The 15224-nt window shown below is 43.9% G+C and overlaps 1 protein-coding gene across 1 annotated transcript; it reads right to left on the minus strand.

The window, feature by feature from the left end:
* Window positions 1–705: 705 nt before the first annotated feature.
* On the minus strand, window positions 706–13700 carry inka2 (inka box actin regulator 2). The gene is made up of 2 exons (XM_020096484.2): window positions 12915–13700; window positions 706–3918 (listed from the first exon to the last, which is right to left on the minus strand). Exons 1-2 carry the CDS (start codon window positions 12990–12992, stop codon window positions 2686–2688), a joined length of 1311 nt encoding a protein of 436 aa, XP_019952043.2. The 5' UTR covers window positions 12993–13700; the 3' UTR covers window positions 706–2685.
* Window positions 13701–15224: the final 1524 nt, after the last annotated feature.

A 15224-nucleotide genomic window follows, 5' to 3' on the forward strand; every position in this document is an offset into this window, starting at 1 on the left:
CTAAGAGCTCTGAGCTGAAAGCAAAAGCTCGATGCCAGCATCTCTTATTTTTCCTTTCTGTCTGGAAATTGTTTAGTTTTTATACTAAATGACAAAAAGGGTTCAAGAAACTTCATTTGCCTTTTTAAAGATTTTTCTTTCATGTATTCATTTGGTTTGTGCACTGGACATTAACTTGACATCTGAGTTTGCTATGTTAAGATCTGTATAGATTTCAAGAATGTTTCTTTTTTTTTACCTCTGCCAAAGAGATGTTGTTTTCGCCGCTGTCTGGTTTTGTTTGTTGGTCGGACTCTTTGTTTTTCTGGATTCTGCAGGATTACACAAACTAACATTACATAAACTACTGAACGGATTTCCATGAAACTTGGTGGAAGGGTGGGACACTGGCCAAGAAAGAATCTGTTCAATTTTTGGAGCAGATGCAGGCAACGGGTTATCCAGGGTATCGAGGGATTTCTCTCTATCACTCTCTCTAAGATGCATTATAAGGCATGCAGAATTAAAGGGGACTGTTGAGCCTTGGCGGAGTTATATTCTCCGAGTGCCATTCTAATTAATATCGAGAAACTGATTTCAACCATGTTGCCCAGCCTGTTTCATAAATCTGGATTCAATTTGCCAGATGCTTGATGGGAAGTTTCAGCTTCAACTTCCATGTTGTTTCACATATAAAGAAACATTAACACAAGACATACAGTGACATTTCTTTCTGAAAACACATTTAATTAACAAAGAGTCAGTTTTACAGTGCACACGACACAGAATCACTACTGAAGGTTCGCAGAACCCTGATGAAAAAATATCAACAACAGTGCTTTAAACACACTTAGACAAATGTAAATAGGAGGAAATAAATGTATTGTTTACATACACATACTGTGTAATATGTTTTCTCAGACTGTGTCTCATAGCACAACTGTCCCAGCAGAAAGTGTGCGTGTGTGTGTGTGTGTGTTGGACCCTCTGAATATGCGGTATGTATTGACCTGAATACTTAGACGACACCATATGGATGGACTGACCAAGACACTCGAAAGACCCAAAGCCTAATCCCTGCAGACTAAGTTGATTGGTCCAGCATCACATTTCAAACTTGAGTGAACTTGACTGTTTTTCTTTTGTAAATTACAACATGATGATGTATCAGATTGTCCTTGCGTAACAGTGATCCTCAATAAAAAAGCAGTGTCATCTGTAATCCTGAGGGAATCCTGATTTTTTTTATATGAACTCGTGGAGGAAGTTTGTTTTTAACTGTTCTGAAACCGCTCGACGTGAAAAGAACACTGAAACAGATTATTATGATACAACAGAATAGAAATTGTAGATTAAAGATCAACTCATCAGTCTGTGGTTTAAGTACAAGTGTGGTGGCTTTGTTCACATGTTATGTTAGAACTGTAATGTAACTGCAACACACATTTATCTGTGGAGAATAATGAAAACCATGCGATCAGATATTACAGAAATGTCTCTGTTATTGCTGCCGGTTGCTTGATGGCAAGTATGTACAATGTTCTGTACATTTACTCATGAAGAGACAGTGGATCTTAACCTCCACTCTCAACCGTCTCATCACCTTAGTTTATACAGTATGTAACACAATCACTGTAGTTCGGTTCATCTGCAGAGCTTCGGGATTAACTGTAGCTGTTTAGCATCTTCTTCCTGCGTTTGGTGGAACAAGCTTTACATAACGTCCTGGTACCAGATGGCGGTCAGTCGGTTCTCGTGGTTGGCTGTGCCATCTTCACCCCTCCTCTCTCTGCATAACAAACCAAGCGGTCTGACAGTTTGCTCAAAATGTGCTGCGTCTACACGGCGGCGAGAATAAAGAAAGTGTTTCTAAAAACTCTGCTGATCACTAGGGACAACTCTCAGAGTTGAATGTGCAATCTCTGGACGAGGCATGCACTGTGTTGCTGTTTTGTCTTACTGTGTAAAATTAGATAAACCCCATTTAAATGTGGCGGTGTCCCAGAGCTTCCTCCTGCGTTGCATTTAATCCCTGAGCAAAGTGAACGAGACCGAGGGGCTGAGTTTAACCTGAGTTTCCAGAGCATCGTAGCCTGGAAACAAAAGGGGGGGTGTTTTGTGGCAGTGCGTTCGGTAACAGCTGTTTGTAGCATCAACTATAAAAACAGTAACCATGCAATCCAACAGTTGGTGTTTCTATTCATAGATGCAAAGAAGTGAGATATGGGCGTGTGTCCTGTCGCATAGAAGTGAAAGTCTGTGGACGTCTTTTATAAAGAACCATAATGAGGGCGACATTCTGAGAAACACGTCCTCCTCTACGTACCGTTTTTTTAAGACAGAGAACCAGTCAGACATGCATACACACAAAATGAAAAACATTGAATAATACAAAACTTGCATCAAAGACTTTCTCTCTGTTTCAGTCGCTCTCCAGCTCACACTCACTCGCTCAGACATACACAGCATACGAGGTTGAGGTTTTAAGGATTGTCAGACAAAGTGTTGCCCTGATAATCTCTCAGTCGCAGCACAGTCATGTTGCGGGTGTGAAGTCCATCGGTTCAATTTTGGAAGATAACTGTATCCAAGATTCACAGTTGTCCATTCAGTCATTCATTCATTCCGCTCCAGCTCAGCCAAATTTCCGCAGCACCTGTCACTCACTCAGTCTGGCCTTATTGGCGCTGCGTTGGCCTGAGACTCTCAGACCCACACAGCTGTGTTGTAGTCAAACAAGGGCTGCATTTTGTCCAGACCAGTCTCTGGCTGTCTCCTGTCTAAATAAATCCCTGCAAATGGCTGCTGGCAAAAGTGGGGGAAGTGATGTTGGTGGTTCCTCTCTGCTTCTGCTGAATGTGGACAAGGCCTGCCTTTGCTCTGCTGTCCGTTTGCCCAGAACGGCAGGTAGAAGCTGCCTTTTGAATTCTTAGGAACCACTTTTTTGGGTCTTTTGAAGAGGTCGCCCTCTGGCAGCTCGGGGGCCATCCAGCCAGGCCTCTCCTTGAGCAGCTTGTCCCTGTCTGGCCGAACGCTGCGCAGGAACTTCTTGAAGATGTTCGTGGTGAGCGAGAACTTCCTGCAGATCTCCTGTGAGCGGCTGAGGCGGAGAGGGTGAGCTGGGGTGTCCGGTCTGTCTGCTCCACCATCTGCTGTCCTCTCCTCTCTCCTCCTCTCCTCTTCTTCCACCTCCTCCCTCTCCACCTCGGGCAGGTCCAGCCAGTTACCCACCAGGTCGGCGAAGACGTTGTCGCCCAGCACTAAGGGTTGACGGTTGCGGCTACGGCTCATGAGAGAGGAGGTCCAGTCGCTGGGGTCATCTGTACTGTCCTGGGAGTAGTCGCTGTCTAGCGAAGGGCCCTCCCTGGAGAGGCTGTACAGGATGCCAGGCAGATCCACTGCCTGAGCATGAGCCTGAACCTGAGCCTGTGGGTGAGGGCAGGGCTCTGGTGGGGGGTTTCCCACCATTGGTCCATAGAAGTCCACTTGGGGGGCCATGTATCCTGACCAACGTTTGGGTATTGACTCAAGGTCATTCTCATTTCTTGCTGTTATTGAGTTTCTCTCACCCTCACTCTGCAGACTGGACGCTGAGGAAGACGAGGTTCCCATGCTGCTTCTGCTTGGGCCCTCCCTGATGAAGGTGTTTCGGCTCTCCAAAGACATCCTTGGACTTGACATAGGACTTGGGCTGGGCTCCTCTGGCAGTCTCTGGCTGAAGCAGGACCGGTTATCCTTTTCTGAAGCTGGAGTTTCTGCAGCCGATGGGTAAGGAGCAGCTGATGGAGCAGGATGTGGCAACCCTCGGTTAATGGGCCGACCTGAGATGTCGAGGTTGTCGAGAGCTGTCTGAACTTGGAGGAGCTTGAGTTCCTGGAGGGCTCCCATCATGGAATTCATCTGAGCGTGGAGGCCATCTCCGGCTTCTTTCATGGACAGCTGCGGGGAGACAGAGAGAACAACGATGAGATGAGGGATAGAAATCAGCAAATGTGTAGTTGAGCTTAACGACAAAGGACCTTGCAGAGCTCATCACTTAAATCATTTGATGTATGGCCATCTCATCCATCAAAGATTTATCCCCACTCTTGTTCATCATTTATCTTGGCACCAGATATTCACATATTCTAATTTCCCACCGTCAACTGACACTATCAGAAGCATTAAAAATGTGTTAATGAATATAAATCACAGTAAATGACATCAATACTTTTTGTCTTTCTCTTTCTCTGTCGTCCTCTCTCGTGTTTTTCATGCTGCACTTTGTTTAATTATGGGTCATGTGACCTAGTTTTGGATGACAGGCCAGGGTCCCATATGGTCTACGCATGAGACAGGATCCAACTCGTGACAGCTGTAAAACAGACGATTGTGCCACTTCTTCTCTCCTCACTCTTCGAATCTTTCTCTTTCAAGTTTTTTTTCTATCCTTCGACTTGAATTCTATCAAGTTCGCTTTCTCCTCCGAGCTTTGTCATCACTCCTACTTTCTTCTGTGCAGCATTAATCACACACTCTTTCATCTTCCTCCTCCTCCACCTCCTCTCTTTCCGCTCTCATCTGTTTAAGAGCCCGCGTCATGTGACCTGACTAACCGTCCTCCGCTGAAGGCAGACAGAAAACCCAGAGGCAACATCCTGACCTACAACTCGCAGGCCTGAATCATTGCACACCGTGACCCAGACTTTGACTCTGTGCTCTTGATACAAGAACATGCACATTGGTTAAGGTAGCAAATGATTAAAGAATAAACATGACGAGAGTCAACCCCCTTTTTTACTTTTCATAAACAAATAGAAAGACGAAAGCACATCAGAAATAAAACCACTACAGCTTACCTTCTGTGGTATAGATGTCCCTGTGTGTCTCTCTGTTGTAAGTGTGCACCTCTACCGGCCTGTCACCATCTCTCACCTTTCAAACAGATCAGTCAGCCTGCCCCTATATGTATCTCTCTCCAATCGGGGGACACCGCTGAGTGTGACAGCCAATCAGCATGGTCCGTCTAGACCATAATCCTCAAATGGCGGCGGGAAGGTGGAAGGGGAGGGGGGGGCGTCGTTTACTCAGGCGGAACGGGACTGAACAATGAGAGGGGAGATAGTGAGAGGGCTGGTGAGAGTCAGCCGGATGAGCAGGGACGATTAAGGGAGGAGGTGTGTGTGTGTGTGGGGGGGGGGATCCCTCGCCATATGTTTAGATGTCGGAGAGAAAACTGTTGATGGATTCAATTATGGATGACACCATAAGAACACATGAGGGGGTAGAGAGATAGGTGTAACACCAGGCTGTGATACGTAATCTTGGGGGAGCAGTGATTGTGATGCCCCCCGGGTGGGAAACGTAGCTCCGTCTGACAACTGGCAGTGTAGCATCGTAAACAAAGACTCCCATAAGCACCGTGAGAGAAGGTAGGCTTGTTAGAGAACAAGTGTTTACTGGGAAAATAGACAAATGTAATGGAAGATGAAATCCTTGAACTACATAAAAAAAAACAAAAAAAAGGCTCAGCTGAAAAGTCTTCACAATCTTCGCACAGTTTTAGTTTCAGTCCAAAACAAATCAATGACTTTTATGATACTATTTTTCTGTGTCTAAGAGTTTTAGATCTTTATTGATTTATATAGGAGGCTATATTATCTATTTAATTACAATTGTAATAATATATTCAAACTGGAATGGGCTCAGTAGAGCACATATACCTTCACTAAGTTTAGGCCCCAGTCCTCTAATGAAATAACATTTAAATTCATAATAAATTATATATCTGGATCTGCACCAAATTGCACATACTCATAAATATCAGTCCCATAAACATGCCTGATTTATTTTTTCATCAAGATCCATGAATTATTCTCTAAGAAATCAATGAAAGTGAAAACAATTCTGCACCCCAATCCAGATCAGCATGAAAAATAAATAGGTTCTTTCTTTCCAAACCACATCCTGCCATCAAACCAAACAACACACACACTGGGCTGAAATCATGACCTCGCTTGTGGAGGTAAATGATAAGAAACAGAAAGGCAGAAAACTTTAAATCAAAGAGGCTGGTGTCGGAGAACGTTTGACTCTTTGCCTTGATCAATTGCTTAATTCGTCGTTTAAATGGTTCACGGTTAATTTTCTGTTCCATATTTTTTTTAGACTCACAGGCTATTTAACATGGCCTGTGCAGAACCCCGACACTTTTCCAATACCCTGCACCATCAACAGTCAACCTCAGGGTTAAAACACTTGGCTCATCAGTAACATAAAGCTGAGTGGGTGCACGGGGGCGTCAATAGCCTCTGAGATTAGATAATAAACCTATCAGTGCACATGCTCGGAACAAAAGAGCTTCCCGGTGGCTCGCTAAATTAGCCAGAGAAGGTACGTGTAATTAGCACAATCAGGTTGTCTCTTGTCGCTGTGCCTTCCAAATATGGCTGACTTCATTAGCTGTAATTGTCTGCGCCCTGGGAGAGGCTGGGGAAAAAGTGCATAATTATGGTTTTCTTTCCTGCACATCAAAGGTCAACAAGTCTGAAGCCGAGATGACGTCCTCGCACACAGACGCGCGGCTTCTGTGAAACTTTGTGCCGGGATCATCTGAGGGATTTACCGCACTCTGAGCCGCCGCTGAAATCTGCACCATTTAAGTATTTTATTTGTTTTTGAAATAATATCCCTTAAACAGACCCTTTTCATGCAGCCTGCGAGCCCGCACCTGTTTGCACATGCTAACCAAAATACGCCCTGATTTATCCCTCGCATGCAAAAAGGGCAGCGCCTCCCTGGGTTATTTAAAACACACTGAGTTGTTTACTAGCATTTCTATTCTAAGACTTTGTTAATAATTCATACTGCACCCTGGGGGAAAAAATGAACAGTAGTCAACTGAAGCCCATTATTGCACCTTTACCATGTCAACTAACTCCAGGCGCTGCCATTTCGAGGCTGAACTTTGTGGCCCAAATACGTCAACCTTTTCAACCCTCGCTCTGCCTCACACTCACTGTGTTCAAACTAAAATAATGCAGCAGTTTGCAGCTTAGACACAGACGCTGTTCATCCTGAGATGTGTAACTTCCACATCGCGTGAATCAGCTTAGAGCCTCATTAGGACAAAGATTCATAGGACGCTGAAGTGACACGTGCACCTAGAGGTCTTAACCAGAATGAAAAGAAACGTCTCTCTAATCAAATTAAATAAGACAACTGGGATGACATTGGGGCTGCGGGGGAAGAGGCTGCACTGCCCAGAAACATCGGCATCATTAACCCAGTCTTGTGAAGTTAAAGCAAATCTTTTCTTCTTGAACCAAAGCCTTCATGTTTTATGGCCATTTAATCCATCAAGTGTGTCTTTCTATAAAAAGATGATTTTAACAAAGCGAGCAAAATGAAAATCTGTTAAATGAATGAAAGAGAGACAAACTGGGACTGTCCAGATTCTCCCCCTTTTGCTTCTTCTTCTTCTTCTTCTTAAGGCTGCGGTGACGCCAGCCAACCAGACATAATTGCCAATTAAGGGCTGAATGCTTCAAAGTTGAAGAACAATGGCTGACGGTGTCGACTTCATGCTGAATGGAGGCTTATTAAAAAAACTTCTGGACATTTTAATTAAAAGCAAAACAACGAGTTGATTGTTGATTCTTTATTTTATATCCTCGTGTCAAGATCCATCTTCTGTAACGATGCATCCAAAGCCCATTCAATATGCATGTGGGTGAATTAAATACCACAAAGTATAAATAAATCAATGCCTCTCCTCTGCTGTCTGGTAAGACCGAGCGCTCTGCGTTGATATTACCTCCCTCGCTTTCGCTGGGAAAAATAAATTCACTGTGCAAACACGCTGCTCTCACACGTCCACACACACGTCCAGACTCGCCTCGCTTCAGCTGAAGTCAGTTTGTGTGTTTGTGTGTGCATGTTGTGCTCGCTCACGCACATTGACTGGATTATTGGGTGGAAAATAAGAAAATCAAAAACAAGCCGCTGCTCTATTCTGGCGACAAAATGCAGGTTATTCACTGTTGTTGTTTGCCTGTTGCTGGAGGCGGAAGAAACACTGAGGCCAAGGTTATCAGGCCCGAAAGGTCTTCCTGTTTAGAGGGAGCTGGCCGGCAGCAGCAGCGACGTGTACTCCACCCTCCCGCCACCTCCACCCCTTATTAAAAGTGAATGGTGGGCTGTGTGGGTCAAGGACAGAAATAGGGGTCTCTGTCCGTGGGGAAACAGAGAGCGTCTCTGTGACTTGACTGCTGGACACCGCTGTGCACAACCCTGGGGTCGTGATCAAGAGGCTAATAAAGCTGTGCAGCAGTCACTGAGAGAAATGAATTACTGTGCACGCGGCAGTGAATGCCTCTTTGATGAAAGAGCTTATGTGGTGAAGCTGTTTGGTCCCAGTGTCCTCAGGGTCACGTTCAGAGCGGAACAAGTGTGAATAATGGTCAACAAAGGAAAGTGGTCGATAAGAATAGACATAATTTACACTTATTGTTCAATAGACTCTGACTGACTGTGTCTCATATACGACAGTCATACATTTTGAACTATTCAGTATAATGGATCTGAAGACACCTCACTGAATCCAGACATTCTACGTTTGACAAGGCTTCGGTTGGATGGTCACATAAAGGTCATATCACCAAAAGCAAAACTATTTATAACGCTACACAAACTCTTTCTGCTTTAAAGTCCAAACACCACCAACCGCCACATCCTCACTTTTTAGATCCTTCCATACCACGTCTTTCACATGAGCTGAATCTGCAACATGGACGTACTGGAATATTGGAAAATATAAAAACACGGCAAATAAAACACAAACTATTCACCTAAAGACGAAGAAGTGGGAACGGAACATCGCGTGAACTATACCCTTTAGAACCAGATCTCAGAGAAAGCGTGATAGATTAGTTTCAGTGACCTGCTGCCAAGCCAAAGACTCCCTGATGACCTTTTGAGAGATGGGAGGTGGTTTAATAGCTTGTTTCCTGCTAAAGCTCATTTACGGCATCACGTAACTGATGCTGCTGTGGGAGACGCAGGATGATTAGGATCCATATCGTCGTCTTTGGCAGACGATATTTGGAGACAGTCTGGGACTCGGTCTGTGTTCTTCCCTGCTGTAAATCTTCACTGGAAGCACTAATTGTCACATAGATAGTTGATAACGCAACAGTTGACGTCAGCACCTTGTGTGTAGGCAAAGTGTTCGGCCAGTTCTCCAGTTGTAGCATCTTGTATGACGTTAATTTACTCGGTCAAACATTAGATGGAGTTTTAAAATCACAGATACAAAATGTGTGCGATGGCTGTGCAGCATGAGTTAATATATCGGGAGTGAATGCTTCTGTCTCAGCTATAAAGGATTATATTGGCAAACTCATGCTGTGTGAAAGTGATGTATTGAGTTTATTATTGAGCTGTTCAGCTCGGAATACAGAGCATTTTGTATTTTATTTATTTAAGTAAAAAAGCCTCAAAATGTTTTACAACACCAGATTGAATAAAATGAGAGGTTGTTTGAAATCACCCAAATCTGCAGTTCTCTTCTGCTTGTTGGAAGAGAATGCTTGTTCAGCCTTTTTCAGTTCTCTCTGAATATCATTTATGTGTTTCCAGTTTCACTTCTGACCCCGAATGAGACCATGTGATCAACCACCGTTGGCAGAGTTAAAAGGAGAGTGACAATTGATCTTGAACATCCGAGGTGGTCAGAAAAACAACGCCGAACTAAAGTGTTTACTGAGTCAAACAGAATCTGTACAACACGCTAACTACAGTCATTTGGAAATATTCTGTTTACAGCTTGTTGCACAACCTGAAATTGGCCAAACACTCACTTAACTTTTCCAATATTGGATGTAAAACATTTCCAGATTCTTTTACCCATAAACAAAACAAAGATGTTAAAAGAGAAGGTAATTTGAAGAACCCTAAGAAGCCAAAATATTGGCCTCAATGAGAGCAGCACTCAAGAAATAAATCTCATATTTTACCTCCAGTGGAGAGAAACAGAGGAGAGGACGGACCAGCAGGGGCCACATGTGTGGTCACGGCAACGGACTACTCTGTTGTTTTTAGAAACAATATATCCCGAAATAAATCTGCTCTTTGTGTCGTCTTGGGCAGTGATTTCATTTTCCATTGTGTGAACCGCAATACAACAGCTTATGTTGCCACAATGAAAAAGAAGCTTTGTAAGAGGTTTGTGGTTCCATCACCCACGCTGAAACCCCACAGCTGCCACTAAGGCCAATTTTAGCCGAGGGGAAGGAAGGGCAGGTTGGAGAACAGGAGCCGTGAGGGACGCACAAAACAAACGAGCCTCAAGTCAAACCCCTGCTTTGTGTTGTGTACAGTTTTCTGATCTCACGCCATAAATGCCCCAAAGATTATTCAACACTGACGCACTGACTCTAACTTATCGGGGGGTTTTCTCAGATATCCTGACCTCAGGTGTGTCGTCTTTGGTGTTGAATTCCACGATGACAGACGAACTTGCCTCAGGTGTGAGAGGGATAAAAGAGTGAGATGCTTGTAAAATCACCTCCGTCAGCGATGATATGAAAAGCTTTGATTTATGCTTCAGTGTCTGGGATGACGCTGCTGAGCAGGTGTGAAGCCTGCATTTAGAGGAGGTGAGTCAACGGCAAGTCAGTGTTTGTACCTCCGACACGAAGCAGGCAGGAAAGACTTTGTCCGTCCGTCTGTATGAATAATGAGTCATGCATGAGCTTAGAAATATTTCACTCTTGCTGTTATCCACACAAACCTCAGGATTTCTGTGGTAGAGGAACAAATGTGGAGGCGAGCAGCCTGTGGACAAACTGTCTTCAGTTGACGAATGATGAAAAACGATGCAGAAAAACAAGCTCACGTGTTTCAGTGTCACTGGTGCGTCAGATGTGGTCAGCAGAAACGAGAAATAGCCCTGAGGTCTTGTCAGGTCAAGGGTCAAATGTTCGAGCGTGACCTAACACCGCCCCCCCCCCCCCACACACACACACACACACACACACACACACACACACACACACACACACCACTCAGACCCCTTACACACTATTCACACTTTCATAAAGCTCTCCTGTTCTTCTCAGGCTGATGGCTCATTTGGTTTTCAGCAACGTCTCCTACACTTTCATGTCTCAAACACAATACAAGACACAGTTTTAGTAAAGTCCCCCCAAAGGCAATTATCGTAAAAAATGACGGTCGGACTTGACCCTCACCGCTGATTGGTCAGCTTGGGCAGTTAATCGTGCTACTTGAGAAATGTGCTTGAGCATCAAGTCCGTGTAAATCTTTGTCAAAGTTGCAGCGTGGTAACGACGGTCAAATCAATCTGCACTTGAGCTGCATCATAGAGCATCACGGTGTAAGTTTGACAAATGGATGGAGACTTGATATTAACAGAGGTGCATCACACAACAGATTTTCATACAGTACAGAACTGAATGAAAAATAATTATCTGTGGGAAAATGTACTGAAACTTCTAAAACACATGAACTGCCGCCTGAGGTCCTGTGGTGTAAGTTTTGTTTGATCACATAAATGATCCAGAATTTGCATTTGGCTCGGGTCCTTTTTAAACTACATCATAGTCTTTGAATCGTAGTTTCAAGTGATACTGAAGAGCCACTCATCCTCGCAGCTGCAGTCGGTTATTACATGTTTGTGATGTCTGTGCTGCAGATGGAGCTGGTTTACCACTCTCCAGTGAGCACTGGATGAGACTCAGTGGAAAGAAAAGTGACAACCTTGGCTGAGACGCCCTTCGTTCTCTGAACAACAGATTGCATCCCACATGGTCCCGGGCAGGGGGAGACGGCCTCGGCTGTTTAAAACCGTGGCATCTGCTCACCGCTCCTCCTGATCGATCCCCGACGTGGCACGACACTTTTTTCTATTATGTTACCAAACTGTGATTTGGCAGCTACAACGCCAACACGTCCTCCTGGCATCATCGTCCGCTCCCCTGAAATCCCAAGTGCCACTTCACAGACGTGTGGCTAATTTGGAGCCGTGAATCAAGAAGTCACAGAGCAGATTATGTTGCAAAACACGCTGCCGTGCGATAATGCTTTTCTGTGGCCCGGTGGCTGGATAGAAAGAGGGAGGAAAAAGAAATCTGTGGCTGCTTTGAAGATGGTTCCAAATGAAATCTGTGCCAGTCAAAGGCTCCTTTGAAAATGTCTCTATACAATGTGTCACTGCCAAATGATTTGGGTGCGAGGGAGCAGCAGCCTCCAGATTTAGTTTTTACATTTCAAAGACGGGGATGGGGTGAGGAATGGGAATCTAAAATTGCCACCATCAAACAAATGTTTATCAGAGGAGACGGAGATGTGAGCACATTAAACGAGGGAGACCGACAAATTCACTTAGGGCAGAATAATGTGATGAAACTCTTGAGTGACTGTTTCCCTCTCCCGCCTGTGGCAGCCAAGAACTCACATCTACTGCAACACATGATTTACATCAACTACAACAAACCCAAGAAATGTGTGGATCTACTTCAGGAAGCAATCTAACCAGACTCAAACAGAACAGTGTAGCAGAGGAAGAGCTCATTAAGCTTAAAACATCTGCCCCAGATGTGAGGAGGAGGAGGGGGATACTGATGTACACATGCCTCTGGTCCAAAGCTGTAAGCCTATAGATTAACACGATTAAAAAAAATCCACATGTAACCCCCCCAACTGAAAGTAAAGACTGTAGTAGTACAGTCAGGAACATGGAAGAATCTATTCACGAGGAAGATGCAAAGAAAACGTCACATCTGAGAGGGAAATGTATATTTTATGTGTCTGTGTCTGACACGAGCCAATTAACCCATTAGAAATCTACAGAACTAATAAAAACAGACATTCATAAAGTGGTTCATCATCTTTGTGTTGATCCAATAAGAGAAGTGGATTTAATGGAAACATACCACTTCTTGCTTCAGTCGCCTCAGACACGCGTCCATGTTTCTGCTCTCTGGTTTGGAGAGCTGCTGCTGCTGCTCCATTGGATTATGTTTTATTTCTCTCTTGGTTGAAAACACGAGGATTTCACACGGAACGCGTCGCTGCCAGTCGCAGCTCGAGCATGGCCGGTGTGTGGAAGCTTCCTCCCGGGTAGAAAATCTAAAACAGCGCTCTCATGGAGGAAAAAACCAAAAAAACAACCACGAGCCGCAGTTGGAGATTGGAGATGCGCAAATCCTGCTGAGGAATGCGCGCCCGGCTCGTAATGACGCAAAACACTGGAATAAATAAAAACAGCTCCTGATGACGAAAATGTGTTGACTCCAAAAAAGAATGCGCTCGTCTGCATCCACAGACTCAGTGTGTGTGTGTGTGTGTGTGTGTGTGTCAGTGGCTTGTGTCAGTCTGCCTCAGTGTGTGTGGGTTCCTCTGCTAGTTTCTCATTCAAGACGAGCGCTTACGTTGCCCATATCCGATTTCCTCCAATGAGAGGAGCCTCCGGGGACAGACCACACCACGTCCCATTCAAACCAGGAGGAAAACCTGGACGCTTCATTTCTTGTGCACACGCAGCTTCTAAGGATTTACACAGAGAAAGTCTGACTCTGCTGGAATTCAAAGCTGAAGCATCTCACAGTTTGAAAAAGCAAATGCTCTGTGCCTTCGGTCACACACAAGAAGAATGGATTCAACACGAGGGAGGAAGTTCATGGAGGATGTTTCTAAATGAAGACATGTGTGTCCCCAGCTGAGCCACTGGGACAGTTTCCTGAGCCACCTTCACTGACGAGGCCTCAGAGGAAACACCTGAGCCACAGGCTTTTGTTGTGTGACCCGGATATAAAACTTTATTAGCAAGGGAAGGAAGCGTTGCGAATACAAGATGGCCAATCTGGAAGATGTTTATTTCTCCCTCACTCAGCAAACAGATTTGACATTTCTAAGAAGTTTGTGTGTGAAGTCTAGAAACATCTCGAGGCTTGTTTTGTGTAGAAATGTTCGTTTAATAAAATGCTGACATTCAGGACAATGTGATGCTTTCTAGCGTTTTCTCTGTCGTGTGCACGTCCCTGTTTGATGACATGAAACGAGCAGAGCGTTGAATTTAAATACAAATTACAAACCACACTGTGTCCACATTACATCATATGTGATTTTCAAACACTGAAAGTTGACATTACATTACATATCATTTAGCTGACGCTTTTATCCAAAGCACTCACGATCAATTTAAAGTCTCCAATGAAGCCAACTCCAATCTGTTTCTCTTTCCAGAGGGAGGAGGCAAGAGTACCTTTAAAAAAAAAACTCAAACACGGGAATAACATGCAAACTCCACAGAGAGCCAACTTCCAAACCACAATTTGAACCAAGAACTTTTCTGCCGTGAGAAGAAAATAGATCAGGGAGTTTATTTAGTATGTGGACACTCCATAGTGCACCATGATAATCTACTACCCTTCACCCACTTCCTCAGACCTCAGTCAGGGAACTGGTTGCACTCTGACCTGCTCCTGTCATCTGGAAGTTTTAATATCGGGTCTGATGCTGGATTTGTCCCAGATGGATGGACGGATGCTGAGTGAGAAAGGGAAAGAGGCATCTCAGATTCCCAAAGCAATGAAACGGAGCATGACTAAATAAATCATCTGAGCATAACTTAACTTCTTAGAGACAGAGAAGCTTCAACTGACTTGTGTGTTTTATTCTTTTCTCTTTTTTTAAATATTAAAGGTCTAGAATTGATAATAGTTCTCTGCAGTTTTTATATAGAGCAGGTTTATATAACTGTTTCTGTTCGACGACTTTTCCTCACTTTGAGTTTTATGCTCAGTCTTATGCTCCAGACTCTTTAGATCCACTAAGAATCATCAGACGTGTGTAGATCAGGTCCTTTGTGCTTAATGCAGCATTAACATTGAAGTAATTACTTCTTTGCGAGCACAGACGCACTTTCATAATCTCAACATTCAATGACGTCCTCATCTTGTTTTGTCTAAAACCTCCAAATATGTGAAATTGACAGTGATACAAAATGAAGTGAATCCTCCATATTTAACAAACTGGAACTGTTTAATTAGTTAAACTGTTAATTAATGATAAAGGTTAGTGTGATCTGTTGGTTGACTTATAAACCAACTGTCAACTGTAGTTGATTGTCTCCCTGAAAACTGATTTTCTAAATAACTTGAGCAAAGAGTACTAATGATAATGAGGCCAAAAATGATATCAAGATAAGTTTAATATCATATATAACTTTTGTTATATTGCTA

The sequence above is a fragment of the Paralichthys olivaceus genome, chromosome 2, assembly GCF_024713975.1.
Source record: "Paralichthys olivaceus isolate ysfri-2021 chromosome 2, ASM2471397v2, whole genome shotgun sequence".
NCBI classification, from domain to species: domain Eukaryota; kingdom Metazoa; phylum Chordata; class Actinopteri; order Pleuronectiformes; family Paralichthyidae; genus Paralichthys; species Paralichthys olivaceus.